This window comes from Marmota flaviventris, chromosome 11, assembly GCF_047511675.1.
Source record: "Marmota flaviventris isolate mMarFla1 chromosome 11, mMarFla1.hap1, whole genome shotgun sequence".
NCBI lineage: Eukaryota > Metazoa > Chordata > Mammalia > Rodentia > Sciuridae > Marmota > Marmota flaviventris.
In genome coordinates this window covers 44,069,347-44,097,215 of record NC_092508.1, presented here as the reverse complement: position 1 = coordinate 44,097,215, position 27,869 = coordinate 44,069,347, and the positions used below count along the sequence as shown (strand labels likewise).

Sequence of the window (27,869 nt, the reverse complement as noted above, 5' to 3'; positions counted from 1 at the left end):
TTATCATGTAACTCAGCTATTAAGAAATATAGTATTTATTTTATAAGTCACTGATATTTACATGCGCAGTTGTATTTTAAAGAACATATTTGTTTTTCATATAACTAAAGTATCTGGATACATACAACAAAGTCCAGCATACAAGAAAAAGCATGGACTGAGAATTAGAAGACCCAGATTCTAGTTTCAGCTTTATCATTAATTGGCAATTCAACTAGGTATTAAATGATAAATACATAGATATAAATTATATATAATATATATGCATGACAGATAAGAGTGTGTGTGTATATGTATGTATGTATGTATGTATGTATGTGTGTATCCTCATCTAAAAGATGATGAGACTTAACATATGGCCTCAGATGTCCTTTCCCAGTTGAAAATTTTGGTAATCATATGAACTTTTATTGTCATCCATCCATTCCCTCTTTTGTTTTTCCTGTGAAAGGGAAAGTTGGCCAGAATATAACAAAAATATAAATCATTGAGTTTCAACTATAGCTTTTTGCTAAGATTACCTCCTTATCAAATGGCAATATAAAACTTCAATGTTTTGATCCACTTAGCAATTCTGGAAGATGAAAAATCCAAGGGTAGTCATGACAAAAGATGTATAGAAAAAAACATTTTGGGAAGAATTTGGAAAAAAAGATGTATTAATTCTATGAGCTGTCCATGCCACATAATTATTCCTAAAGAAATTTTAACACATGGACATCATAAGGTTATAATCACCTACATTAGTAAAAACTAGAAATAACTTAAGATATCCATAAATGTAGAATAAATAATATGGGCATATAGTCATAATTATTATATAGTTACACTCATGTTATTAAAAACAACTTATTGGAACATATATAGATTCTCCTTGACTTACAATGAATTTTCACCCAATAAAACCACTATTAAATTATAACTATTGCAAGTAAAATAACATTTTAACATATCTAATTTAGCAAACATCACAGTAGCTGTTCACCTTGTGAACTCATGGCTGACTTGTGAACTCAGAGCCTTACTGCTCTGCCCAATATCGTGAGAGAGTTCTGAACTACATATCACAAGCCCAAGAAAGATCAAAATTCTAAATTTGAATACAGTTTCTACAGAACACGGACTAGAACGCGTACTGCTTTCACACCATTGTAAATGTGAATGATTAAAGTAAACCACTCTAAGTCAGGGAACATCTATACATAGTAAGAGTTTTTATGTATATTTCAAAACACTAACAAGTTTATAAGCATTTAGTAAAGTTAAGTTATGGTTGCATCACTACACACAACCAATGGTTGCTTCTGCTTAGATAAAGGAATGACATGAAGGAAAACCACAAAATGGGCTGAATTATGACTTTAAAAATTAAAATACTTTATTTCTTTTAAATAAAATTTTCAATAACAAGCAAAAATAATATATTGATATCTGTTATTGCTGGACTGGTGGGTACATAAGTATTTACTGTTATTCCCTATAACTTAACTTTTGAAAACACATGTTTGATAAAAGTAAATACTGCTTTGCTTCCAGTGAAACTAGAACTTTGACTATAAAAAAATTTTCATTTCAGAGTTCCTTGAGAATTAGGAAATGGTACATTTTATATAGAAAGCTGAGACCCAAGTTTTTTGTTCAATAAGAAAGCTAACTGTATGATTAAAAATTTCATGAGACAGTAGTGAAGTATAGCCTACAAATATTAAGGTATAATTGTTCTGTAATAACCAGTCCAAATACTTAAATCAACTTTATTTAGCTCCAACACATAGTATATAAAAGTTTCAATAAGTTAGGCAAGGTGGCACATGCCTATAATCCCAGCAATTTGGGAGGCTGAGGCAGTAGGATCATTAAGTTCAAGGTCAGTCTTAGCTCTTAGTGAATCCCAAAACAACTTAGTGAGATCTTGCCTCAAAATAAAAATAAAAAGGGCTGAGGATGTGACTCAGTGATAAAGCACCCCTAGGTTCAATCCCCAGTAGCAAAAAAAAAAAAAAAAGTGCCTACTGATGACATCTTAGCAAATCATACTGCCCACCCCATTTCTTGATTCCATTTTCAAAGCTTTCTAGAGCATACACATACCAATGGCATTGTTCAGTATATATTCTTCTTTGAAGAAAACTTCAGCAAGTTTCTGTTTTGTCTTCATAGCATCTGAGATTGCTAAGAAAGGAAAAAATTAGAAATTGAAAGAAAAGGAAGAACAATTAGAAATCAAAAAATGTATTTTCTAGTTGACATATTAAAAATACTGTGATAATTAAGTACTGGGTGGAGGACTCTAAAATGACTTGGTAAAATTAAAGCTGATCATACCACAGAAATATTATATTTAGAGAGCTACAGTCCGGTATCAAAGTTTTAAGATAATTTTACCTAAGATAAAATTCTTATTTGACTTACTTTGGTATTATGAAATACACACATATTTTGGTTTTTATCCCCAGTTCCAGGCCCCTTAACTCCCTCTCCAAAACAGACCAGAGAAACTAGAACTTCTCTTTCAAAAAGCTGGTCACATACTCAAAACCTTTCCCTATATTTCTATCTTGGAGCTGGTCATGAAGTTGCTCTTTGACCCACTTTGTCTGACAGCAGATCACAGACCCCATTTGAGAAGTCTTAGCCCAGATGTGGGAGGGAGGAATGCTGCACAGGGAGGCCACAAAGCACCAGAACAGATAAGCCCTGCCACTTGGTGTACAAGCATTAGATCACACCCTTTTTAATCCATGGTTCTCTATGCTTCAACAATGCTTAAAAAAATGAAGTATCCAAGAAAACACAAAAACAAAGGGTTTGGAGAGCTTCTGGACAGGTGAACATGAAGAGGTTTTTAGGAGTGGTGTGCCCAATAAGGGCATGGAAGTACCACAACCCTGTCCTTGTCCTATGCATCAATCCATATGTATTCATTATAATATTCTCTATAATAAATCAGTAAATGTGTTACTCTGAGTTCCATGAGTTAATGAGTAAATCAACAACTTGAGGAGTGAGTTGTGGGAACCTGATTTATCAAAGTGCAGGTTAGAATGCAGATAAACCCAGGGCTTACAACTACTATCTAAAGTGGGAGGTTCTATAGATAGCAAAAATAACAATGGGGTGCTATGGGAATGGGAGCAAGGAGGGATGTGATTAAAAGATGGCTTTCCAGAAGAGGCAAGTCTGAACCAAGTAAGAAAAAGACAGGTAGGAAGTTCCTAAGAAATGTCAGGAGGAAAGTTTTAAATGGAGGAAGCAGTACCTGCAAAAGCAGAAAAGCAAGGATGCAAAGGTAAAATCAAGAATAAATTTATTTTAAAAGACTAAAGGGAAATGATAAAAGGTGAGGCTAGAAAGGTAAATAAGACAGTAACATTCTTATTTGTCAGTAACAACAATGGAAATATAACTTCTCAAAGACATTGCTATAGCATTCTGCTGCCTGACTTAATAAACAAGCACTCAGTAGATATATGCTGAGTAATGAATACTATCAAATAGTTACATTTCTATTGCAATTTTCTCGTAGGCAGATTTCACATCTCCTGTGCTCCTACTGCAATCAATCTCTATAGTTTTTCTTCTATAAACTGCAAACTCATATGCCTTTCCTGTACTTAAATTCTGAGAATAATCTAAAATATAAATTAAATGTACTTGTATGATATATACATGTTTTTTTTGTTGTTGTTGTTGTTTTGTTTTGGCTGTGTTGGGCATTGAATTCAGGGCTTCGCACATACTAGGCAAGCCTACCACTGAACTACATCCCCAGCACCATTTTATATGAGATTTGAGCATCTGTGGATTTTGGGATCCTGGGTGAAAGGAATCAATCCTTCAGGAGGCAGATACTGAAGGATGACTATATATCAGAACTCTAGAGGTTGTCTCAAAATCTAATCAATAATTCTTACATAATACTTTCCCATAAAAGGGGATACATAAACATGCATGGTGGTGCATACCTGTTGTCCCAACTGCTCAGAAGGCTTTAAGAGGATCACAGGTTTGAGATCAGCCTGGGCAATTTAGTGAGATAATATCTCAAAATAAAAAGGGCTAGGGATATAGCTCAGTAATAGAGAGCTTGCACAGTATGCACAAGGCCCTGGGTTTGCTGCCTAGCAACACACACATACACACATACACACACACACACACGATAAAACAAAAGCAAGAGAATCACAGCCTTTGGGACAGGATCTCCTGTGTTTCTACTTGGCTAGCAAAGCAATAAACCTTCTTTTCCTTTTTCTCAAAATCATGTCCTCATCAGGGACAAGTACTGAGCTTTCAGCAACAAACTTGCTATCCCAGGTGGGGCCCAAGAGCGGACCCTGCTCCAAGGAAATAAAAGACGCTGTCAAATGCTTACCAACCAAAAAAAGCCCAGGACCAGATGGATTATCAGCCAAGTTCTACAAGACCTTCAAAGAAGAAGTAATACTAATACTCCTCAAATTATTCCAAGAAATAAAAAGGAGGGAACCCTACCAAACTCATTCTATGACGCAAGTATCACCCTGATTCCAAAACTAAACACAGTCACATCAAGGAAAGAAAACTTCAAACCAATATTCCTGATGAACACAGATGCAAAAATTCCCAGTAAAATTCTGGCAAATCACATACGAAAACATATTAAAAAGACAGTGCACCACAATCAAATGGGGTTCATCCCAGGGATGCAAGGTTGGTTCAACATACAGAAATCAATAAACTTAATTCTTCACATCAATAGGCTTAAAACAAGAATCACAGGATTGTCTCAATAGATGCTGAGAAAGCATTTGACAAAATACACCTCTTCATGTTCAAAATACTAGAAAAACAAAGGATAGTAGGAACATACCTCAACACTGTAAAAGCTATGTATGCTAAACCCAAGGCCAACATCATTCTAAATGGAGAAAAATTGAAAGCACTCCCTCTAAAAACTGGAACAAGACAGAAATGTCCTCTTTCACCACTTGTATTCAACATAGTCCCTGAAACTCTAGCTAGAACAATCAGACAGATGAAAGAAATTAAAGGGATATGAATAGGAAAAGAAGAACTGAAACTATCACTATTTGCTGATGACAATCATATATCAAAAAATTCCACCAGATAACTTCTAGCACTAATAATTCAGCAAAGTATCAGAATATAAAATTAATACCCATAAATCAAATGCACTCTATGAATATTCTGCAAGAGAAATTAGAATTAACCTATTCACCATAGCCTCAAAAAAAAAAAAAAAATACTTGGGAATCAATCTAACAAAAGAGGTGAAAGACCTCTACAATGAAAACCACAGAACACTACAGAAAGAAATTGAAGACCTCAGAAAATGGAAGGATCTCCCATGCTCTTGGATAGGCAGAATTAATATAATCAAAATGTCATACTACTAAAACTGTTATACAGATTTAAAGCAATTTCTATAAAAATATCAATGACATTCTTCATAGAAATAGAAAAGGCAATCATGAAATTCATTTGGAAAAAGAAGAGACGCAGAATAGCCAAGGTATCCTTAGCAAGAGTGAAGCAGGAGGCACCACAATACTAGACCTTAAACCATATTATTGAGCAAACAAACAATGGCATGGTATTGGTACCAAAATAGACATGTAGACCAATGGTACAAAATAGAAGATCCACAGACAAACCCACATAAATATGGTTATCTCATACTAGACAAAGGTGCCAAAAAACAGTCATTAGAAGAAAGATAGCCTCTTCAATAAATGTTGCTAGGAAAACCGGAAGTCCATATGTAGCTGAATGAAATTTAACCTGTATCTCTCACCCTGCACAAAAATCAACTTTTTTTTATTGGATCAAAGACTTAGACACTAGAACAGAGACCCTGCACCTAGTAGAAGAAAAAGTAGGCCCAATTTTTCATCATGTTGGCTTAGAACCTACCTGACTTCCTGAACAAGACTCCTAAAGCACAAGTAGGAAAAGCAAGAATCAATAAATGGGATGAATTCAAACTCAAAAGCTTCTTCTCAGCAAAGGAAACAACCAATAATGTGAAGAGAGAGCCTACAGAATGGGAAAAAAATCTTTACCACACACACCTCAGATAAAGCACTAGTCTCCAAGATATACAAAGAACTAAAAAAAACTTAACACTAAAAAAAAACCCAAATAACTCAATCAATAAATGGGCTAAGGAACTGAACAGACACAGAAGAAGAAACACAATCGATCAACAATTATATGAAAAAATACTCATCTTCTTCAGCAATTGGAGAAATGCAAATCAAAAGTACTCTAAGCTTTCCTAGCATGGGTGAGGCACTGGGTTCAATTCTCAGCACCACATAAAAAATAAATAAATTAATAAATAAATAAAGTGAAGTGTGTGTGTGTGTGTGTATATATATATATATATATATATATATATATATATATATATATATATTTATTTATTTATTTATATTTATATATTTATTTATTTTACAAGCAATAATAAGTGTTGACAAAGATGTGGGAGAAAATGGTTTAGAACCTGACTTCCTAACAAGAAGGGATACAAATAGGAAAAGACGAACTAAAAATATCACTATTTGCTGATGACATGATTCTATATGTAGAAGATCCAAAAAAATTCTACCAGAAAACTTCCGGAACTAATAAATTTATACATTGCTGGTGAGACTGGAAAGTGGCACAACCACTATTGAAAGCAGTATGGAGATTCCTCAGAAAACTTGAAACAGAACCACCATTTGACCCAGCTATCCCACTCCTTGGTTTATACCCAAAGGATTTAAAATCAGCATACTGCAATGATGTAGCCACATCAATATTTATAGCAGCTCAATTCACAATAAACTATGGAACCAAACTAGATGCCCTTCAATAGATGAATGGATAAAGAAAACATGGTCTATATACACAATGGAATATTACAAAACCTTAAAGAATGCAATTATGGCATTTGCAGGTAACTGGATGAAACTAGAGCCAATTCCCAAAACCATAGGCTCAACATTTTCTCTGGTAAGTTAATGTTGATCCATTGCAGGGGGCAGTGTAGGGAAGAATAAAGGAACTCCTGATTATGCAGAGGGGAGTGAGGGGAGGCATGGGGCTGTGGGAAAGGGAAGGGCAGTAGAATGAGACAGACATTATTACCATAAATATATGTATGATTACACTACTGGTGTGACTCTCACCAGGTACAGTCAGAAGAATGAGAAATTGTGCTCCATTTGTATATGTCAAAATGCATTCTACTGTCATGTATAACTGATTAGAACAAATTCAAGAAATTTTTAAAAAAATATTCACATGGGGGCTGGGAGTGTAGTTCAGAGGCAGAGAACATACATGCATATATGAAGCCCTGGGTTCAATCCCTAGCACCATACATACACACAAAAAAATTCATGTTGTAGGTAAAACAACAAATTCAAAAACTATTTAATTAACAAATCAGTTTAAGCAATCAAAATTTATATTAAACATCAATTTTAAAACTCAGTTACTTCAAATCTAATACATACTTAAAATTATATCCTAAATCCAGATTGTTTCTTCCTATTCTTAATGACTTATATTAACTTGTAAATTTGATGAACAAATCAACCCAAATATTATCATCTTATCACAATACGAAAAAAAAAAAAATGCAAAACAAGAATACTAGGAGAAAATGTCCCTGGATCCTGCCCACTCCATAAGAAAATAAATATAAATTGTAAAAACAGTTTTCTATATGTATATATATGGACAATGAATAGTGGTAACAGTAAGTACATGACTTTGATCCTAAGAAATATTTCTTCTCTCTTAAACAGCTAAACAGGTACAGATTGACCCAAACAATTTGAAAAGTAACTTTTATTTATCTCTGTATGTTTATACACATGTAAATATATAAATACACACACAATATATATAAAGTAGAAATAAGCCTGGCACAGTGGTACATGCCTATAATCCCAGGATCTTGGGATTTAAGTCTGAATTAAATTCTTACATTTTTTGAGGAAGGAGGATTTTCAGTTCAAAGCCAGCCTCAACAACTTAGCAAGGCCCTAAGCAATTTAGTCAGACCTTGTCTCTAAATAAAATACAAAAAGGCTGGGGATGTGGCTTAATGGTAAAGTGCCCCTGGATTCAATCCCTGGTACCAAAAAAAGAAAAAAATCCATTAAGTATATAGAAAGTGTTCGCTTTAGATCATAAATAGTAGGAAAATGTGAAAGTTATGGGAATATATAACAGTAGGTGATATTTGGAGATTGGGAAGTCACTCAACATGATCAGATTGCCAAATTACATAACAAACAGAAATGCTTAATATCAGCTATTCTAAAATATGAAGCGGATTCACACACCACTATGGATACCTTGTTTAGGACAATTTAAGGAGAGATACAATATCCAAGTTTCCAAAGGGCAAATGTGTAGTGAAGAAAAAAAATCTCTATTCTCCTCATTTTCTACTACTACCAGCAAAAGGTAAGTCTCTAAATTTTTCTGCATTTTTAAGATTAACTCGTAACCAAAAAATTCTAAAAAAGTATATCATATTACAAATTGCCACAAAAACTTGCCAATACTTTATCAGTTCTAGTGGGGAGGAAGCATTTACATGAGGGGTAGGGAGAGTTTTTACCTCTGATATCACCCCCAGCGCAGAAAGCCTTTCCTCCAGCTCCCTTTATAATAATCAGGGAAGTTTCGGGATCTTGCTCCCACTTCTATCCAAATGTTAAAGAAGATGGTATAAGCATACTGTAATACAAACTCAAAGGTACACATCCATATCTATACATGTACATATATAAATACAACCTTTTATAAAGCATATCCAGAGGAATGGATCTCATTCATTCCATTTCATCATGGAATGAACTTCATTTTCTTTTCTAAGATAAAGTAGAGGCTATTTCAACAAGGATGCTAAATGAATACATTCTGTGATCCAAATTTCATGATAGCATCTGAAATATAAACCATAACTTTAAGACCAAGGTGAGTAAATATGGACTTAAAGGTAATATGTTACATAAACTTATAAATCTGGTAAACAAATCAACCCAAAGATTGTTAACAGAGGAATAACTTTTTTTTAGTTGCAGATGGACACAATACCTTTATTTTATTAGTTTATTTTTATGTGGTGCTGGGGATCAAACTCAGTTCCTCACACATGCTAGGCAAACATTCTACCACAGAGCCACAAATCCAGCCCAAGGAATAACCTTTCTATTATAGTATGACACTTTCTACTGAAACATTTATAAGTAATAGAGCAAAACCACTTATGATATTAATCAAATGTACAAATTCTGGGGGTTGGTAAGAACCACTAACAAATAAGCAGGATCTGGGGCTGGGGATGTTGTTCAGTGGTACAGAACTTAGCATATGAGCAAGGACCTAGATTTCATTCCTACCACCACCTATAAATAGAATAATTGCATAAAGTACCAATGGAAATTCAAAAGGTTAGAACAGTCCAATGAAAAATTAACAGGAATTCTATGAACTCTATTTTACAGAATAAAATTATAAGTGCACAAGAAAGAGATATAGCCAGACAGATGACTTTCAAAAGAGCAATGCAATTCTGAACTACAATAATAAAAATATGCTCTTCTGACATGGAAGTTTTTACTTTCTTCCACTCTAGTCCAACTCTGACTTGTAATACTTGGATAATTTCTGTGGTGGCAATTTAGGACATACTATAAGATGTCTCAAACAGAACACAAGAATGAAAGAGATCATGAAGTGAAGAATAAGAAATTAAAGGCCAGGAGAGAACTAACATTTGTTCAACACCTACATGGCAAGCCATATTAGGTACTTCCACATACTATTTCATTTAATCTTTGTGATCATTCTAGAAAAGATCATCATCCCTATTTCATAGCTGAAAAAAGGGAGAAATAAGGAAATCAATTTTCCAATGTACATGGTTAACAAGTAGAAATCCAAGTTTGAAACATAAGTAGTCTGACTTTAAGTGTTACATTTTTCTATCACTCTATGTAATTTAATTAGAAAGGTTTATAGCCTTCTTTAAGAAAAAGCAGGCCTGGCTCTGCTCTCTGCTCTCTTCCTCTCTTCCTCTTCTTTCTTTCCTCTTCCTGCTATCTTCCCTTTCCTCTCTGCTCTCTTTCTTTCTGCCCTCCTCCCCTCCTTTCTCTGCTCTCTGCCTCTCCTTTTCTTCTCCTTCTGGGAGCCCCCTCAATAATATCTGTTGGTTTAAAAAAAAAAAAAAAAAAGGCAGGCCAGGCAGATAAAAACAGCTGTTTTTTAGCCAAAAGGCTACCATATGCAGACAAAGTAGATTCGTACACTCATGTTCTATGAGGCAGAGCTGTATCATTGGCTCAAAGATCAGAGAAACAAAGAATGACAGAATACAAAAAGGAACTTGTTAAAAATCAGAGCTATATAAAAGTGGAAGGTGGGGCTGGGGCTGTAGCTCATTGGTAGAGCACCCGCTTTGGGCAGTTGACACGCTGGGTTCGATCCTCAGCACCACATAAAAATAAATAAAGATATTACATTCAACTACAACTAGAAAAATATTTTTTTAAAAAAGTGGAAGGGGGGACTGGGCTTGTGGCTCAGCAATAGAGCGCTCACCTAGCACATGTGAGGTGCTGGGTTCAATCCTCTGCACCAAATAAATAAATAAATAAAATAAACAACTTGCTAAGCCATAAGTCCAACTACAACTAAAAAAATATTTAAAAAAAAAAAAAAAAAGTGGAAGGGGTTGTCCTGCAAGGGAGTAGACTTCTTATCACCAAGGTCCCAGAGATAATCACACAGGAAAGCACCAAGGACTCAAGAATCATTGGGGCTTGGGTACATAATCAAAAGAGCCCTATGACTAAATGGGATAGAATCTTTACAACCAAACTGTGAAAGATTCTGTGGGATAAAATATTTTATTATGATACATTTTTTAAATGATCCATATAAATGCTTTCAGAAATTACAAACCTTTAACTGTGAGTAAATCTGCTGAGTCATATTAAGATTCAGTGCATTGAGTAACTTCGGTCTATTAAGTGTAATCACTCCTGCGCAACCTTTTTTTTCCAGAAGTACATCCTCTGCAGCTTCTGTGTGCTTGGACATTCTCTGTGTAAGCAAAGAACAACTTCATGATAAAATTCACTTTTTGTTGCAAGTCCACATCAAAACACACACAAAACCCTTTCATGTTAACAATTACCAAAGGAATGAATAAATAGGCAATCTGACAAATATTTCTAAAGTTATTTAGTCAGTATAGATGGACAAATTCCAAAGCAAACTACACATATCTCCTGAATTTTTTTCTGAATCAACTGATTTATAATAAAGCCTAGTACTAGAATTTCCTGGACCATAAAATACTCTTAAATCTCTTAACTTACTATTTTTCAAGCTCTATGTTAGGCAATGAGAAAGTAAAATTAAAATAGAAAAAAGGAGCAAATAAAAAAATTCTGACTACATTACCTTATAGATGGCGTTTTTTGTTTTGTTTTTTAAAGGTAATATCTGGCCTGGGCCATTTTAATGTATATTGAGAAAAAGGGAGTAAGAATTCCAGCTAGAAGGAACAGCACTTACTAAGCCATAAGCAATGAAAATTTGGAAATATGAAGATGTAAAAATGAGTGGAACAGAGCCAGGTATGGGGGCTAATGCCTGTAATTCCAGCTATTTGGAAGGTTGAAACAAGAGAGTCATAAGTTTGAGGCCAGCCCCAGAAACTCAGCAAGACCTATCTCAAAATAAACTTAAAAAAAAAAGACCAATTAAAGGAATGATTGATGTGATTGATGGCAGGCAGAAAAAGAAGTCTGAGGCAAGATTATAAAACTTCAGACTTACATGTTATATGTTTGGAAAAAAGTTGCCTATACACTTACTTAGCGCCTTACACAATATAAAGTTATCACCAAATCTCCATTTCTGTAATATACAGTACTAATTTAACTCCTTAAAGAACACGGGTTTAACTAAACAGCAATTTTCCAGAATTGTGTCACACATAAATATCAGGGCTCATGGCACCACCATTCTTAACACTTTTTATCCAAGGACAATTACTTAAACCTTAAATGGGAAAAATGTGCAACATAAAATTAAAAGTCAGTTCGAACTAAAAAAATTAACTGAAGTATGCCATTTAAAGCTAAACAGCACACTTACTAAGATCTAATAAAATTCAGGAGTCCATATTTTTAAAGCATATACAACGTTTACAGAATGCTTAAGTTCTCCTTTATAAAATCATGCTACATATTTAAGATTGAAACTAATCATTAAAATTCATTATCATATTAAATATAATTTATATGCATTTAAAAAGTTTTAGGAAAGACTATTAAACAACAGGAAAGAGTGTATCTTTTCAATTTAAATTTCTCACTAGAGAAATTCAAACTTACTTAACACTATAAATTGTAGTAAAATATGGGTTCAATCCCTAGCACACGTAGCTTGATGGTAGAGTACTTGCCTAGCATGTGTCAGGCACTGTGTTCGATCCCCAGCTCCACCCCACCCCACCCCACTCCCCCAAAAAAAAAGGAAAAGAAAGAAAGAGAGCAAGTGACTGTGTGGACTCACATGAAAGACTAAAATGTTCATCAGTGAGAAAATATACTTAAACAAAATATAATCATTCATATGAGCACATGCTAGGGACTCTAAAAAGAATCCCTGATGAACATTGTTGCAAAAATTCTCAGTAAAATTCTGGCAAATCACATACAAAAACATATTAAAAAGATAGTGTACCAGGATCAAGTGGGGTTCATCCCAGGGATGCAAGTTTGGTTCAACAAACAGAAATCAATAAACTTAATTCTTCACATCAATAGACTTAAAGACAAGAATCATATGATCATCTCAATAGATGCAGAAAAAGCATTTGACAGAAAACATCACCCCTTCATGTTCAAAACATTTGAAAAACTAGAGATAATAGGAACATACCTCAACATTGAAAAAGCTGTCTCTGCTATACCCAAGGCCAACATCATTCTAAATGGAGAAAAATTGAAAGCATTCTCTCTAAAAACTGGAACAAGACAGAGATACTCTCTGTAACCACTTCTATTCAACATAATCCCGGAAACTGTAGCCAGAGCAATTAGACAAAAGAAATTAAAGGGATACAAATAGGATAAGAAGAACTGAAAGTATCACTATTTGCTGATTCTATATTTAGAAGATCCAAAAAAATTCCACCAGAAAACTTCTAGGATTAATAAATGAATTCAGCAAAGTAGCAAGATATAAAATCAATACCCATAAATCAAATGTGTTCCTATACATCAGTAATGAATCAACTGAAGAGAAATTAGAATTACATCAATCACCATAGCCTAGAAAAAAAAAAAAAAAAGCTGAGAATCAAATCTAACAAAAGAAATGAAAGACCTCTACAATGAAAACTACAGAACACTAAAGAAAGAAATTGAAGAAGACCTTAGAAGATGGAAAGATCTCTCATGCTCTTGGAGAGGCAGAATTATCATTGTCAAAATGGCCATACTACTAAAAGCATTACCCAGATTTAATGCAATTCCTATTAAAATACCAAGCATTCTTTCATAGAACTAGAAAATATTTACTTCCAGGAAGGAAAACTGGCATCTAAAACACAGGAGCAGGACAGCCCTTTGAACCCTCAATTTTGTACCATCTGTATCCATATACTACCTATTCAAAACAAAATTTTAATTACCTTTTTAAAAGAATGATAGATTAGACTTAGAAACTACTACGTTAAGAGACTTAGAAAACTGTTTTAGCTGGGCATGGCAGCACACCTTTGTAATCCCAGCTACTTGGGAGTCTGAGGTAGGAGGATCACAAGTTGGAGACCAACCTAGACAATTTAGAGAGATCTTGTCTCAAAATGAAAAATAAAAAGTGCTGGTTCTTTTAGAAGAGTCACAGAAAAACTGCTTGAAATACTTTCTGTCTTTGCCTGAAGTACATGTCAAAGCAAACACCAGGGCCCAGAAACACTCATCCCTCAATCCCTGAGGACACTCCAGTTTATCTTCCTTCCATCATAATAAATGATAAAGTCCTTTGTCTCTAACCCAAGAGTTTTATATTTTCTGCCACCATCCATAAATTCATAACAAGCTATAAGTTTGTATTCTAGACTGGACATTTGTGTCCCTCCCACATTCATACATTGAAATTCTAATCTCCAAGATTCTATATTAGGAAGGTAAGATTGATAAAGTCACGAGGACACAGCCTTGATGAGTGGTACCAGTGCCCTTATAAAAGAACCTTTAGAAAGCTCCCCACCCAACACCCACCACGTGAAGATGCAGCAAAAAGAAAGCCAACATGGCCAACTAATGTACTCTGAGGCAGGCCCTTGTCAGACACTAAATCTGTTGGTGCCTTGATCTTGGACTCTCCAGCCTCCCTCTCCAGAACTAAGAGAAATGTTTGCTTTTAGGTCACCCAGTCTATGGTAATTTGCTGGAACATCCTGGATGTACTGACCCTTGTATTTGGGGTAAAAATCAAATCCCAGAATCAATGCTTTTTAGACAGAACCAAAGTCCTTCACCAATCACAGCTGTCCCACCCCAATCACAGCTGCTCCCTCTCCAGAAAAGTAAAACTCTCCTAGGTGACTATTTATTTATATGTGGTTGAGGATCGAACCTAGGACCTTGCACGTGTGAGGTGAGTGCTCTACCGCTGAGCCATAACCCCAGCCCCTCTCCTAGGTTTTATAATAAATGTCAAGCATGTATCCAGATAGTTTGTTCATTTTTAAAAATGAACAAACTATCTAAATGAACAAACTATCTTTCAAGTATTTTAATCTACAGGCTCTCCTCCATTCCTTTCTTTTCCTTTCATTTTTTGAAGAAACCAGACCATTTAACCAATGTTTGTGACAAATTCTCAATATGGATTTTGCAGACTGCATACTCAGCCCATCTACTTATTTTTATCAGGTGTGTAAAATGTTATTACATATCAATGCCTATTGATAGGAACTGAATAATTTTCAATTTTTGCTATAATAATGATGCAAGAACATCTTAAGTATGGATTTTGAAACACTTAGGCTAAGTATTTGTACAGGACATTTACAAAGATCAGGTCTTAAACAAAAACTATCTCAGAATCTTCTCACATCAATGCCATTAGGATGATATAATTGAATTAACAAATGAAAGGATATTTCTTCCTACCTGAAAAACAAGGCACTCTCAAAACCTGAAAACAACTATTGGTTCATGAATCAAAATCATTCATGCAAAAGGGCAGAAGGGGAAAAACATTCCAGTGTTAGACTCATCTATATATGTTTTCATTAATTCTAAAGGAAAAAAAAACACTCTTTTCTACAAAAATAACACCAACAATTTTTAACTAAAACCTAAAAAAGTTTTCTGTAAAAAGAAACTTATGTCAGGAAAGATCAGACACTAGAATCAGAAACAAAATTCTCATACAATCCAAAGTGTATATGAGGAAAGAACGTTGTGGGGAAAGGGTAAGAATAAAGAAAGGGAAGAAGAAATGTTTCTAGCCATCATTCAATGAAATAAAAAGAAAGCATGAATCCAGTTGGGCACACCAGTAATCCTAGCCAATTCAGGAGGCTGAGGCAGGAAGATTGCAAATCCAAGGCCAGCCCCAGCAACTTTTTTTTTTTTTTTTTTTTTTTTTTGGTGAAACCCTGTCTCAAAATGTAAAAAGTGCTAAGTATGTAACTCAGAAGTAAAACACAAACACCCTTGGGTTCAATCCCTGGTACTCTCATGCCCTCACACCCCCTCCCCCAAAAAAGAAAAACTGTGACTCCATTGGTTCTCTTAGAAGGGTCACAGAAGGACTGCTTGGGATCCTCTCTATCCCTGGATCATGTCAAAGCTAACACTGGGACCCAAAAGCACTCAGTCCTTAGGCTCTGATGACAGTTCAGTTTTTCTTCCCTACTTCAAAGTGGGAAGTTTATGCCCCATGTCACCACAGTACCCATGTGATCTGGCTGTCATGTCTTTCCCCCTCTGTACAGTGTCTAAATTTGTGAATTACTACACTGATAAGTTCTTTTTCAAGGAAACTCCTCAGTCCCAATGTATGTCAACTGACTAAAATAAGAGTAGAAAGGGATAACATAATCTTCACATTTCCATCTCCACCTTAGCAATAACTAAAGTACACTTTGCAATAGCTACTGAGTGCCCACTCTTGTCAGAAGCTATACAGTACAGTAGGCAAGTCAATGAAGCCAGTCTGTCTGGATTCATATCACACCTCATATTTACTAGCTGTGTGACACTGTGTATGTTACTTAGTCTCCTTGTCGCTCAGTTTCATAAAATAAGATGAGGCCACAATCTTTTAATTCAAGAAAATGTTCTTGTTTTAGATAAGTAACATAGTACATATCATATACTATGTAAACCACTCCAAATGAAGCCTGGGTCAGAACATTATAATCAAATCCTTCTGTATTTCTGCACCAAACCATGAATAGTCACACTAGTTAGGACAAAGATAAAAAGAGCTTCAAATATGTTCAGATTGGGGCTGGAATTGTGGCTCAATGGTAGAGCACCTGCCTAGCATGTGTGAGGCACTGAGTTTGATCCCAAGCACCACATAAACAAAATAAAGATATTAATATATATATATATTCAGGTACAATTTTGCCACTAAATGCATTAATGACAAACTAACAAAATATTTTAGTTTAGACGTTTTAAAACTGCAGTATACCCCACAGGACTATAAGAATTAATTCAGCTAATAAATATCAAGTACTTAGAACAGCACCAGGAGTACAGTTAGTGCTATAGTACTTATTTTTTTTAAATATTTTTTAGGGGTAGTTGGACACGATGCCTTTATTTTATTCATTTATTTTTGTGTGGTGCTGAGGACAAAACTAGGGCTTCTCACATGCTAGGCAAGCGCTCTACCGCTGAGCCACAACCCCAGCCCCTATAGTACTTATTTATATAACCTGTTATTTCTTATGTGCAAGATACTTGTCAGTCTACATAAGATATATAAGAGGGAAAAACAGAATTTCTTCCTTACAAACTGATAAACTAAGGACATTTACGTTTGCAAAGTATCAGTACAATAATTACTAACTTATAAATTGACCACATGCCATGTACTATGCTAGATTTTTAAATTTATTATCTTATTTATCATTCATAAACACTCTAAGATAATATTATCTTGATTTTATTTATTCATATGTAAATATATGTATGTGTCAGATATATGATATATATTTTATATATGTAATGTATATTAAACATATATATATATATATATATATATATATATATATATATATAATCTGCCTAAGATGAAGAAGTAGACCCATTATTTAAACTCAAACACTCATGCTTCTCCATGCTTTTTATCATAACCTTATGTCACCTATCATAACCTTATGATAGGAGGTGACATAAGGTTATGAGGACTCATTGTTCTCAATAAGTCCCAGCACTCATTGAGAACAATGGTATACCAAGGTCAAGGAAACCTGCCATGCCAGTATTTTTCTACTTGTATAAAAATGACATTTTAAGTTACATATCACAAAACAATAAGGCCAGCTAAACAAAGGCCAAACTTACCAAATGCTGCAAAATGATATTGGTTCTTCTGAATGAGTTAAACCTGAAACAAATGTAGAATACAATGAGCATAGTAATGTGGACAGTCATATCTCAATCTACAAATACTATATTGCCTTTTGCTTAAGCCTCTTCTAGAAATTATTAGAACAAAAAGTTAAAGAAAAAAGATTTAACTTATTCACTGCTGATAATTTTAGCAATCAAAGAGTAGAGCCCTTTTGAAAAAGTTTGGCAATTTCTTACAAAACTGAAAAACTAAATATATTCTTACCATATGATCTAGCAATCCCACTCCTTGACTCCTTTTTTTCCCCTTCTCCAATACTGGGGATAGAACCCAGGGGCATTTTACTCCTGAGTTATATCCCCAACCCTTTATATCTGAGACAGAGTCTCACTAAGATGCTGAGGCTGGTCTTGAACTTGTGATCCTCCCTGCTTCAGTCTCCTGAGTCGCTGGGATTATAGGTGTGTGCCACTGTGCCCAGCTTCCACTCCTTGTGTCTTACCAAATAAGTTGAAAACTTATGTCTATAATAAAATCTGCACATGAATGTTATGTTAGCTTCATTTATAATTGCTCAAAATGTGGAAGTAACCAAAATGTCCTTTAATGAGCAAAGTACAATCCAACTTTGGTACATCTATAAAATAGACTATTATTCAGCAATAATAGAGAGAGATTATTATGTCACACACCCAAAGGGGGGGAGAGTGTGTACTTCTGAGTGAAAGTCATCAATTTGAAAAGACTAATACTGCATGATTTCAAGTGTATGATATTCTGAAAAAGGCAAAACTATGGAATAGGAAGATCATTAGTTGCCAGAGGTCTGGGAGCAGAAGGGAAAGATGAATAGGTGGAGACAGGAAACATTTAGGGCAGTGAAAATAATCACATTACACTGTAACACTAGGTACAAGGCATTATACATTTGTCAAAATTTTCTGCTCAATTTTTCTACAAACCTAAAATGCTCTAAAAAATAAAGTGTATTAATTTTTAAAGTTTGGTATGGAAGCAATAAAATAGGCATTCTCAGACACTGCTGAGAGAAATATAAATTGGTACTGCTCTTCTAGTAGGAGTTATGTAAATATAGATCCACAACCTTTAAAAAGATTATCTGGGCATGCTGGCACTTGCGTATGGTCCCAGCACTCAAGAGGTTGAGGCAGAAGGATCACTTGAGCCCAGGAATTCATGGCCAGCCTGGAAAACATACAGAGACCCTGAAATATTAATAAGGAAAAAAAAACATTCTGAGGGGCTGGAGATGTGACTCATGGTAGAGCATTTGCCTAGCATGTATAAAGCACTGGGTTTGGTCCTCAGCACCACATAAAAATCAATAAATAAAGGCATTGTGTCCATCTATAACTGAAAATATTTTTTAAAAAAATTCTCTTCCACCTAGTAATTCCATCAACATTTGCAAGGTCTGATTTATAAAGATGTTCACAACAAATTTAAAAAAATGAAAAACTAGAAGCAAAGTAAAAAGTAAATAGAGTGATTTTTTAAATTGTGTCATTTATATACAACAATTACATGAACACTAAAAATACTTATTTAAAAATATTTAAATAATATAACATGGAAAACAAGTATGACAGAAATTACATAAAGGAAGCAAGCTACAAAACAATAATCACAAGACATTCTAATTTTTTAATTCTAAAAATATTAGTATAGGAATACAAAGTTAATATACACCTTGGAAATGATGATCAATAACAAATTTCAGAATGGCAGAAGGTGGGGGAAGCTGGAAAGGTGCACGAAGAAACATGTAAAGTTGAAAACTATATCCAGAGGATGATTAGAGAACGACCTACACACATAAAAGTTCACCAAGCTATATACTTCAGAATGGTGCATTTAAGCACCTTATTTAAATCATGATTAAGAAAATATAAAGCAACATGGGGGGAAGGTAGTGACTAGAAGGGCCATGAGACGGGCTTCCAGGATGATGTTGTTAGCTTGTCTCCTGATCCAGGCACCAGGGATTTTTAGAAATGTTTAGTTTGTGAAGATCTCATCAAACTGTATCTTTATCCTTTGGGCCCTTTAAAAAAGTTTCCCCCAAATCACATCTCTTGCCGTTGAAAAACTCACAATGTAGTGACAGTACATATAAAAATACTGAAGTTAGAATGTATTGAGATACATGCTTCTTGTTTAATAAGTTAAATTTAAGATATATGGAGAGAAGTCAAAGCTGGAATCAGCCACAGCAGACTAAGAAGGGTATACGTGCAGATACATACACTATCTAGTGGAATTAATAATTTTCCAGTTTAGTTTTTCAAGGATACTTCGAGATTATAGGAGGAGCAATAGCAATATCCTGAGACTTAAAAAAAAAAAAAAGATAATATGATAATTGTTTCCACCTATAACCACATCTGAAGATGCCTGAATATATAAAAAATATTTATAATCTAAATGATTATTCAAAATTTATATTTACTTTCCCTTTATATTATATTCAATTCAATCAAACCAAAACAGGGGAAACTGCCTATTTGCTCAAATCAGTTACACTTCATACTCCTGGAGTAGCATATTTTGAATTTGCCTTATCACAAATATTCTTATCCTAGTCCAGTGACTCCAGTCTGCTTTCACATTAGAATTTACCTAAAGACTCTTATTCCAAAAAAAAAAAAAAAGTCAGACCAAAAACCACTTAATCAAACTTGAGAGGTGGGTTATAGGTATAGATATGACAACAACATGCAGACAAATTGTCATTAAAATGAACACTTGAGAAAAATTAAACTGAAGTGACAGATCCTAGCTTATTTTTTAAATAGGGTTTTCATACAGACTTAAAATCTGAACCACACTTAGACTAACATAAGCTTTTTTAAATTTGAATCAATTTTATCTTTTTGGAAGTTTTAAATACTAAAAAGTTGAAGAGCTGAATGTACCTAAGCATGCTCAAGGCCTTAGGTTCAATTCCCAGAATCAAAGGAAAATGAAGAGCTATTTTTTTTTTTTTTTTCAATGCAGAATGACCTTGAATTCCTTAATGAGGTCAGCACCCAAAGTCAGCTCAAAGTTAAAGAAGGAGTTTCCATAGCAAATCTAAGTAACAGTTTAAATATTACCTGTGACAAAAGAAGAAATAGGTAAACACAGGCCCATCTTCAAGTCTCAGTTTTATTTGAGATAGAATCTTATTTCACTCATAGAAAAGTTAATCTAAACCTACCAAATCCAAGTGCAAAAGCACTCTGTACAGCATTTATGGGTCACAAAAATCCCTGGACCAATTATTACAGGAAATCAACAAAAAACTAAGTATTACTAAATTCCATGCCAGATTATTTTTAATCATATTGTTTCCATCTAGTCCAATTTATATTCAAAATACTTAAAATCTGGTTTTGGGACTGGGGATGTAGTTCAGTGGTACAGCACTTGCCTAGCATGAGTGAGACCTTGGGTTCAATCCCCAGCGCTGTAAAAACATAAAATAAAATTTGGTATTAGCTTTTATATCTCAAAGTAAGTACTTGAAAAGTTAGAGTCTCCAAGTAATTCTGAATTTATGGTTTTCTCTTTTCCTTCTATTGGTTCCCAAACTGCCATCTGGTGGATAGGAAGAGGCCATGCACATCTCAGAGACTGCTAATTTAATTCTATGAACAGGTGTATTTCAATTCTTTCAGGTGATGTCAAATTGTGTCACTCTACACTGGTAATTTATTAGAAATGCAAAATATCTGTCCCAATACAGACCTATTGAATAAGAAATTGTGGGAGTGGGACCCAGAAATCTGCTTAATAAACTCTTCAGGTGATTATGTTGCATGCTAAAGTATAAAAACGATTGTCTTAGAAGAACGGGAACTTAATCATTCACATGATTAAGCCAATGAATCAAAAATAGGTTTACAAAATTAAACAACACCACATGAAACTATCCAAGCAAGAATATCATTATATAAGTAATTACACCAGAATTAAGATTATTACACCAGAAGTAGGCAAGATGTAAATAGGGCAGAAAATCAGGTCCAGAAGACCAAGTAATTCAAGCAGTAGCTGATGAAGGAGAGCAGCTGTAGAAATAGAAAGGAATGATTTATTGAGTTATGAAGTAAAAACACAGTGAAAAATAAAAGACTTATTTCAAAAATGACTCCAAGATTTCAAATAAAAATAGTTAGAAGAATATATTGAAAAGATTGGAAAGGAAAACAACTGGTTTGTAGGATAAAATGTGAACTTGATTTTTTTATTTCAATTTGTACTGATAATAAGTAGAAACATTCAAAATCAAATGGAGAAAAGAGACTGGAGCCTCAAAGAAAAGTTAAGACTAGAGGCAGGAACTCACATATACAGACAATTGTGGAAGTATCAAGTTTTGGTAAGAAATAAAAAGAGAGCTGCAATTGGAAATTAGTGGCCAGAAGTTGCTATCTAGGTCTGAAAATGTGCTTCTTTGTCATTATCATTGTTGTTGTTTTTCCATTCAGCAGTGTTTCAAAATTATGCATATTTAAAAACCAAAAGATTTCACATAAACATGCAGTTTCCAGCTTTTTCAGAAAAACCAAAAGTAGATATAGAAACACTGTATCTAAATTCTGGAATGACAACAATGTCGGGGGCTAAGGAACTGCCTCCTTTAGACAGAGCATTCTCCCTAGCTTACCAGCCCCCAAATGCTATCATCTAGAATCACTAAACACATATTTTCAGCCTCTGCACTTGGACATGTGCCTCCTAGAACACTGGGGTGGGGAGAGATGGAACACATAATTGAGCTTCTGGACACCTAAGTAGAAGAAAAAAGAAAAGAAGCAGCCAAAGAGCAAGAACCCAAACAATTTAATTAAGCAGAACAGATGGAAAAAAAAAAAAAACAATGAGTTCTATTAACAACTTAAAGATCAATCCATTTAAGAGACTGACTTTGACTTCCTCTATCTAAATCTGGCTCTCTCATATCTGAGCCTTTCCTTTAAGATGCTTACCAGATTTGGTAACTAAATACCACTTTTGTCCAATTATCTGTCTCATATATGCTATTCTTACAGACTTTAAGGGACTTGGATAAGGAACAGTAAGAATACCAAGTAGTCCAGATAGCTATAGGATAATAGAATTGCCTAGAACAGTATCTCCCTGCAGCTAGAATCACTGTAAAATATTGTATTCGTGAAATAAATTGAAGCCAAATCCTTGCAATCCAGGCCAGTAAATTTTATTCAAGTCCATGAACACAAGGGTACCTCTGAGAGCTTTTGAGCAGAAGAATGGCAGGCACTAAAGTAAAATTTAGTAAGATGACTCTAACAGTCTTGTATGAACCTACTCAAACTGGGATGAGGGTAAATTCATCAATCAACTCTTTGCAAAATTAGCAAGTGATAATTAAATTTGAGTCAGCAGGAAGAGATAAGGTTTGGAAGTATGGGAGAACTTACATAATTTTAGATATCTAGAAGACTGATAATGCCAAGAGAAACAAATGAGTTGTAAAGGTTGCAATTATGAGCAAACATATTCGAAGGGCAATCAAAACATTCAGATAGTTGTAACTAGCACAAGAGCTCAGGAAAAATCAGGTTAAACAAATGTAAGTTATTGTTAAAGATGATTTGGAGACGAAAAAATGTACAAGGAACTGACACTGAATCAAGAAAAGTAGTGGAAGAGTGGTAGCAGGAACATAAGACAATGCTAGAGAAGCCAAAGGAGGCCATAGTTCAAGTAGGATTGCCCAACAATATCAACCATGGCACACAGGCCCTTTTTACCTCTCAAAAACACTCTGGGGCATCCTATTCCCTTATACATTTGTGGATTAGGCAACCTTAGACTGGATGACCCAACCTCAGGTCCTGTTTTGTTAGTATAATACCCACTTCAGAGCTGGATCTGGAAAAGGCATATCTAAACAAAATCTCCCTGGCTTCCCCTAATCCAGTCTGCATCTTGAAATGTGGGGGGAATAAACCCAAGATGAACCGTGGGAATATATTCTTACCCAACTAAGTTAACGTCAATAAACGTGTCTTGTTTATCAAATAATTTGGTATTTGCTGACATCAAAAAAGCAGAGGCAATGAGATATGTACTGATATTCTTAGTATTTACTAAGTTTCTCCATGAGGTGATTAGAAGTACAGGGAGGAATTTTAAGATACCAAGAAAACAAAATGTAGCCCTTCAAAGCGTAACAAACATTTGAGAATCAGGTCAATGGATACAATGTCAGACCAAAAGACACTTTTTACTGAAACAATAACTATTCTTCAAAGAAACGCTATGAATCCCTTCGCAGAAAACCCCTAAAGCAAATCCTTAAGCAGAAATAACTTGTGGAGGAAATAATAAATCCCCTTTCAAGGAGGCACAGCTGCTACGTGGTATTATTTAAGGGCAGGCAGTAGGCCTTAAAACTGATGCAGCCTAATTTCCTATCATCAAAATGATTGCTACCACAGTTGCTGTGCTGAGCCCAACCTGCAGTGAAGAGCACTTTTAAAAAGTTAACGTCTTCACACATTCCCCACTAAGTCACGTCAAATATCCTCAACACTATTCCCTAAGTTCCAGGCCCCTGTAACAACGCTGGAATCATCTAATAAAGCCAACCAAGGCACACACCACCAGCACAGGTGCAACAACTAGCAAAGCACGTCTGTTAGCTGCATAAAACGTGACACATGTTAATTTACTCTAACTTGAATCCCTACATGACCCAAAACTGTACCCCACCTTTAATAAATGAAAGAAATAGATGCCAAAAGGAAAAAACGCCGTGGCTTATGATTAGGAGCCAGTGACAGAAAATGGAGGTAATGCTGCAAAGATGTTGCTGAAGGAAGAGAAGCGGAAAGCTGGGCAGAGGGCGTGGGGGCATCAGAGCATGCAAGCCGGGTTTGAAGGCTGTGCCTACAAGTGGGACTCGAAACTTGGAAGCCAAACAGTCGGCCACCCAGGACCCTTTTCTCACCTGGGCGAGAGTAGGTGATGAGCTGCCCTTGGCACTTACCTCGACATTAGCCTCCACACGTTCTGATGTCCCATCGCCAAAAAAAATCCGGAGCTAAAGCAGCTAGAAAGACGTACCGGACTTGCACCTCACGACAGACCGGAACAACCCCACGCCGCCCGACACAGAGGACAAGTCCTCCAAGATGCCAGAGCGGCCCACGGCGTCTTTTCCTCTACGCTACGCTAAGGGGCGGGGCAAGAGCAACCACAGGAGGAAATGGATTGAGCTACGGGCTGGGGCGGGGCCAGGGTCGTGGGCGGGGCCAAAGCGAGAGCAGAGAGAAAGAGCTGAGGCCAGGCCGTGGGAGAGGGTGGAGTTGACTCTGTCGGATTAGCAGGAAAGAAGATTGCCCTCCAGAGGCGGTTTTGGGAAAAGCCCAAACAGTCTTGGCCAGTTGTGATTGATGTCAATGACTTTTCTGAAATTTTAATGATTTTAAATTTAAAATGTTATTTAATATTCTTTGAGAATAAAGCAGATGAAATATCGATATAGTTTATTTGTAACCCAATATAGTTGAAATCCTTTCATGCTAGAATTGGAACATTTGCAATTTTCTTGGAATAAATTATACATCCCCCAATCTTTCTCAATGACAGACAAGAATATCTGATTCAGAGGTGATAGGTCAGGAGCGGTGGCACGCCCATGTAACCCCAGCGGATGGGAAGGCTGAGTCTGGAGGATAAAGAATTCAAAGCCAGACTCAGCAACTTAATGAGGCCCTAAGAAACTTTGAAAGGCGAGGGACGCTATGGATGTGTCTTGGTGGTTAAGAGCCTCTGGGTTCAATCCCTGGTACAAAAAAAAAAAAAAAAGGATATTTATGTCCTCATTAACTAAACTAAAAATTACTGCTATCAGTGAAAGAGTAATTATATTCCAAAAGTAACTTAAAACAAGATTTAACTAAACCACTAAAATACACTGTAGAGTTGCTCTCAGATCCACCCAAAAGTCTAGCAGCCAACATTTCATCACCAATCAAGTATTTGTATTTATGAGAAATAAAAAATTCAGTGAAGAGTTTAAGAGGGGAAATTAAAGGAGTTTTGTTTCTTCAGTGCTGGGGATTGAAGCCTCGGCAAACTCTACTACTCCCACGTTCTCCGCAAACTCTACTACTGAGCTGTACTCCCCAGCCCTAAAGGAGTTATTTTTAGCTCCTCTGTATTTAAGGAGATACACTATCAAATCTTTAAAAAAAAATTACCTTCTGACCTATGTCAAATATAATAACTAAATTCCCACTAAACAAAGGAAAAACAACAGACAACAAATTCCTGAACTGCGATTCAGTCTCTAGCTACAGGCAATCACCATCATCTTGCTTCCTTACTTGGTCACAAAAATGAATGGATCATCTTATCCAGCATAGTATACTGGCAAGACATGGATTTCCTGTTATGACCTGAGATTCAAAGTTTTCTTGTCCCTCTAGCTTCTGTGTCTCACAATGCTACCTGTATCTCACAAGGTCCCTTGCTTGGTTTAATGTTCTACTGTTAATTTTTTAATAAAGGACCCCACATTTTCATTTTGCACTAGGCCAGCAAACTATGTAATCAGTCCTGGCTCTAGCATCACTATGAATTTCAAAATATTTTTATTATTCCACAAAGAAAGTCTGTAATTTTAGCTGTCACCCTCTAGTCCTCCATCTCCTGGGCAACCCCTGGTGTGCTTTCTGTCTACATATTTGCTTATATAGACACTCATATAAATGGAATCATATAATATGTGGTCTTTGTGACCAGCTTCTTCCACTCAGCATTACTCATTCATGTGGTAACACATATCAGTACTTCATTTCTTTTTCTTGTTCAATAATACTTCATTGTATGGATGTACAACTTTTTAAAAAATATATCTTTGTCAGTGCATGGACAAGATTGTTTCCACTCTCTGGCTATTAAAAATAGTGATGCTGTGATTATCCATGTACAAGTTTTTATGTGGGCTCTGTTTTCCTTTCTCTTAGGCATATGCCTATGAGTGGCATTGTTGGGCCAGATGGAAACTGTTTTACCATTTGAGAAAGTGTGCTAGTGATGGGACTGTTTACACTTAATAGTATACTTTAAATGGATGAATTATATGGTATGTTAATTATATCTGCTTTTTAAAAAAAGAATTCAGGTTTCTCCATATACTCATCATCATTTTGTGATTTTTTTTTAGTTGTAGATGGAAAGATTACCTTTATTTTGTTTATTTTTATATGGTACTGAGGATCAAACCCAGTGCCTCACACATGCCAGGCAAGTGCTTTACCACTGAGCCACAACCCCAGCCCCTTTGAAATCTTTTTAATTTTAGTCATGCTAGTATATGTGGAGTGCTGTCAAGTTGTGGTTTTCATTTCATTTTCCTAGTGTCTAAGATGTTGAGCACTTTTTCATGTTTACTACTTTATTTTGTAAAAATACCTATTCAATTTTGTTGCCTATTTTTAGGTTTGATTTTCTTTTTATTATTGTTTGATATGCAATCATCAATTACTGTAACACATTACCTCCAAATCTATAAATCAATAAACATTATCTCCACAGGTTGTGTAAGCCAGGGAGAGGCTTAGCCAGGTGTTCTGGCTCAGCTTCTCATGAGGCTGCAAAGTGGTAGCTGGGACTGCAGTTATCTAAATATTCACCTGGGAAGGGAGGGACCACTTCCAAACTCATGACACTGGCAAGCCTCAAGTCCTCGCCACCTGGGCCTTTCCAGAGGACTGCTTACAGTTTAACTCCTGGCTTCCTCCAGAGCTAGGGATCCTAGAGAGAGAACCAACAATGCAGAAGCCACAGTGTCTTTTATAACCTAATCTTGGAAGTGACGTGCCATAACTACTGCTTATTTCATTAACCACACACACACAAAAAAATCACCCCTGGGTTAGCATGGAAGGGAATGAATACCAGGAGGCAAAGATCTTTAAGGATTGTTTGACGGCTGGCTATCACACTTGATTTCTTTTTAATTGCCAATTAATCATCAAAGCATATCTATTTTTTCTTTGACATATTTCTCAGATTTGCCCTATTCTTTCAACTCCCCACTGCTACCATTCTAGTACCCATGTTGAACTCATTCCAGATCTAACTTATCTTCTCCCCCAACCATGACACCTTTAAATTCATTCCTATATTACGGACAACAAATCTTCCTAAGGTACCATTTTTTATTATTCTGAAAATAAACAATCTCACATTTA

General features: G+C 35.4%; 1 protein-coding gene across 1 annotated transcript in view; it reads right to left on the bottom strand.

Moving 5' to 3' along the window:
* The window catches only part of Hibch (3-hydroxyisobutyryl-CoA hydrolase), a 77,868-nt gene extending 53,037 nt beyond the window's left edge, over nt 1–24,831 (bottom strand). The window contains exons 1-5 of the mRNA XM_027924974.2: nt 24,656–24,831; nt 17,625–17,667; nt 10,975–11,115; nt 8,627–8,711; nt 2,092–2,172 (exon numbers count right to left, since the gene is read on the bottom strand). Coding sequence (XP_027780775.1) covers nt 2,092–2,172; nt 8,627–8,711; nt 10,975–11,115; nt 17,625–17,667; nt 24,656–24,690 — 385 coding nt within the window. The 5' untranslated portion in view covers nt 24,691–24,831. The remainder of the gene's footprint in view (nt 1–2,091; nt 2,173–8,626; nt 8,712–10,974; nt 11,116–17,624; nt 17,668–24,655) is intronic.
* Between the last annotated feature and the right edge of the window lie 3,038 nt (nt 24,832–27,869).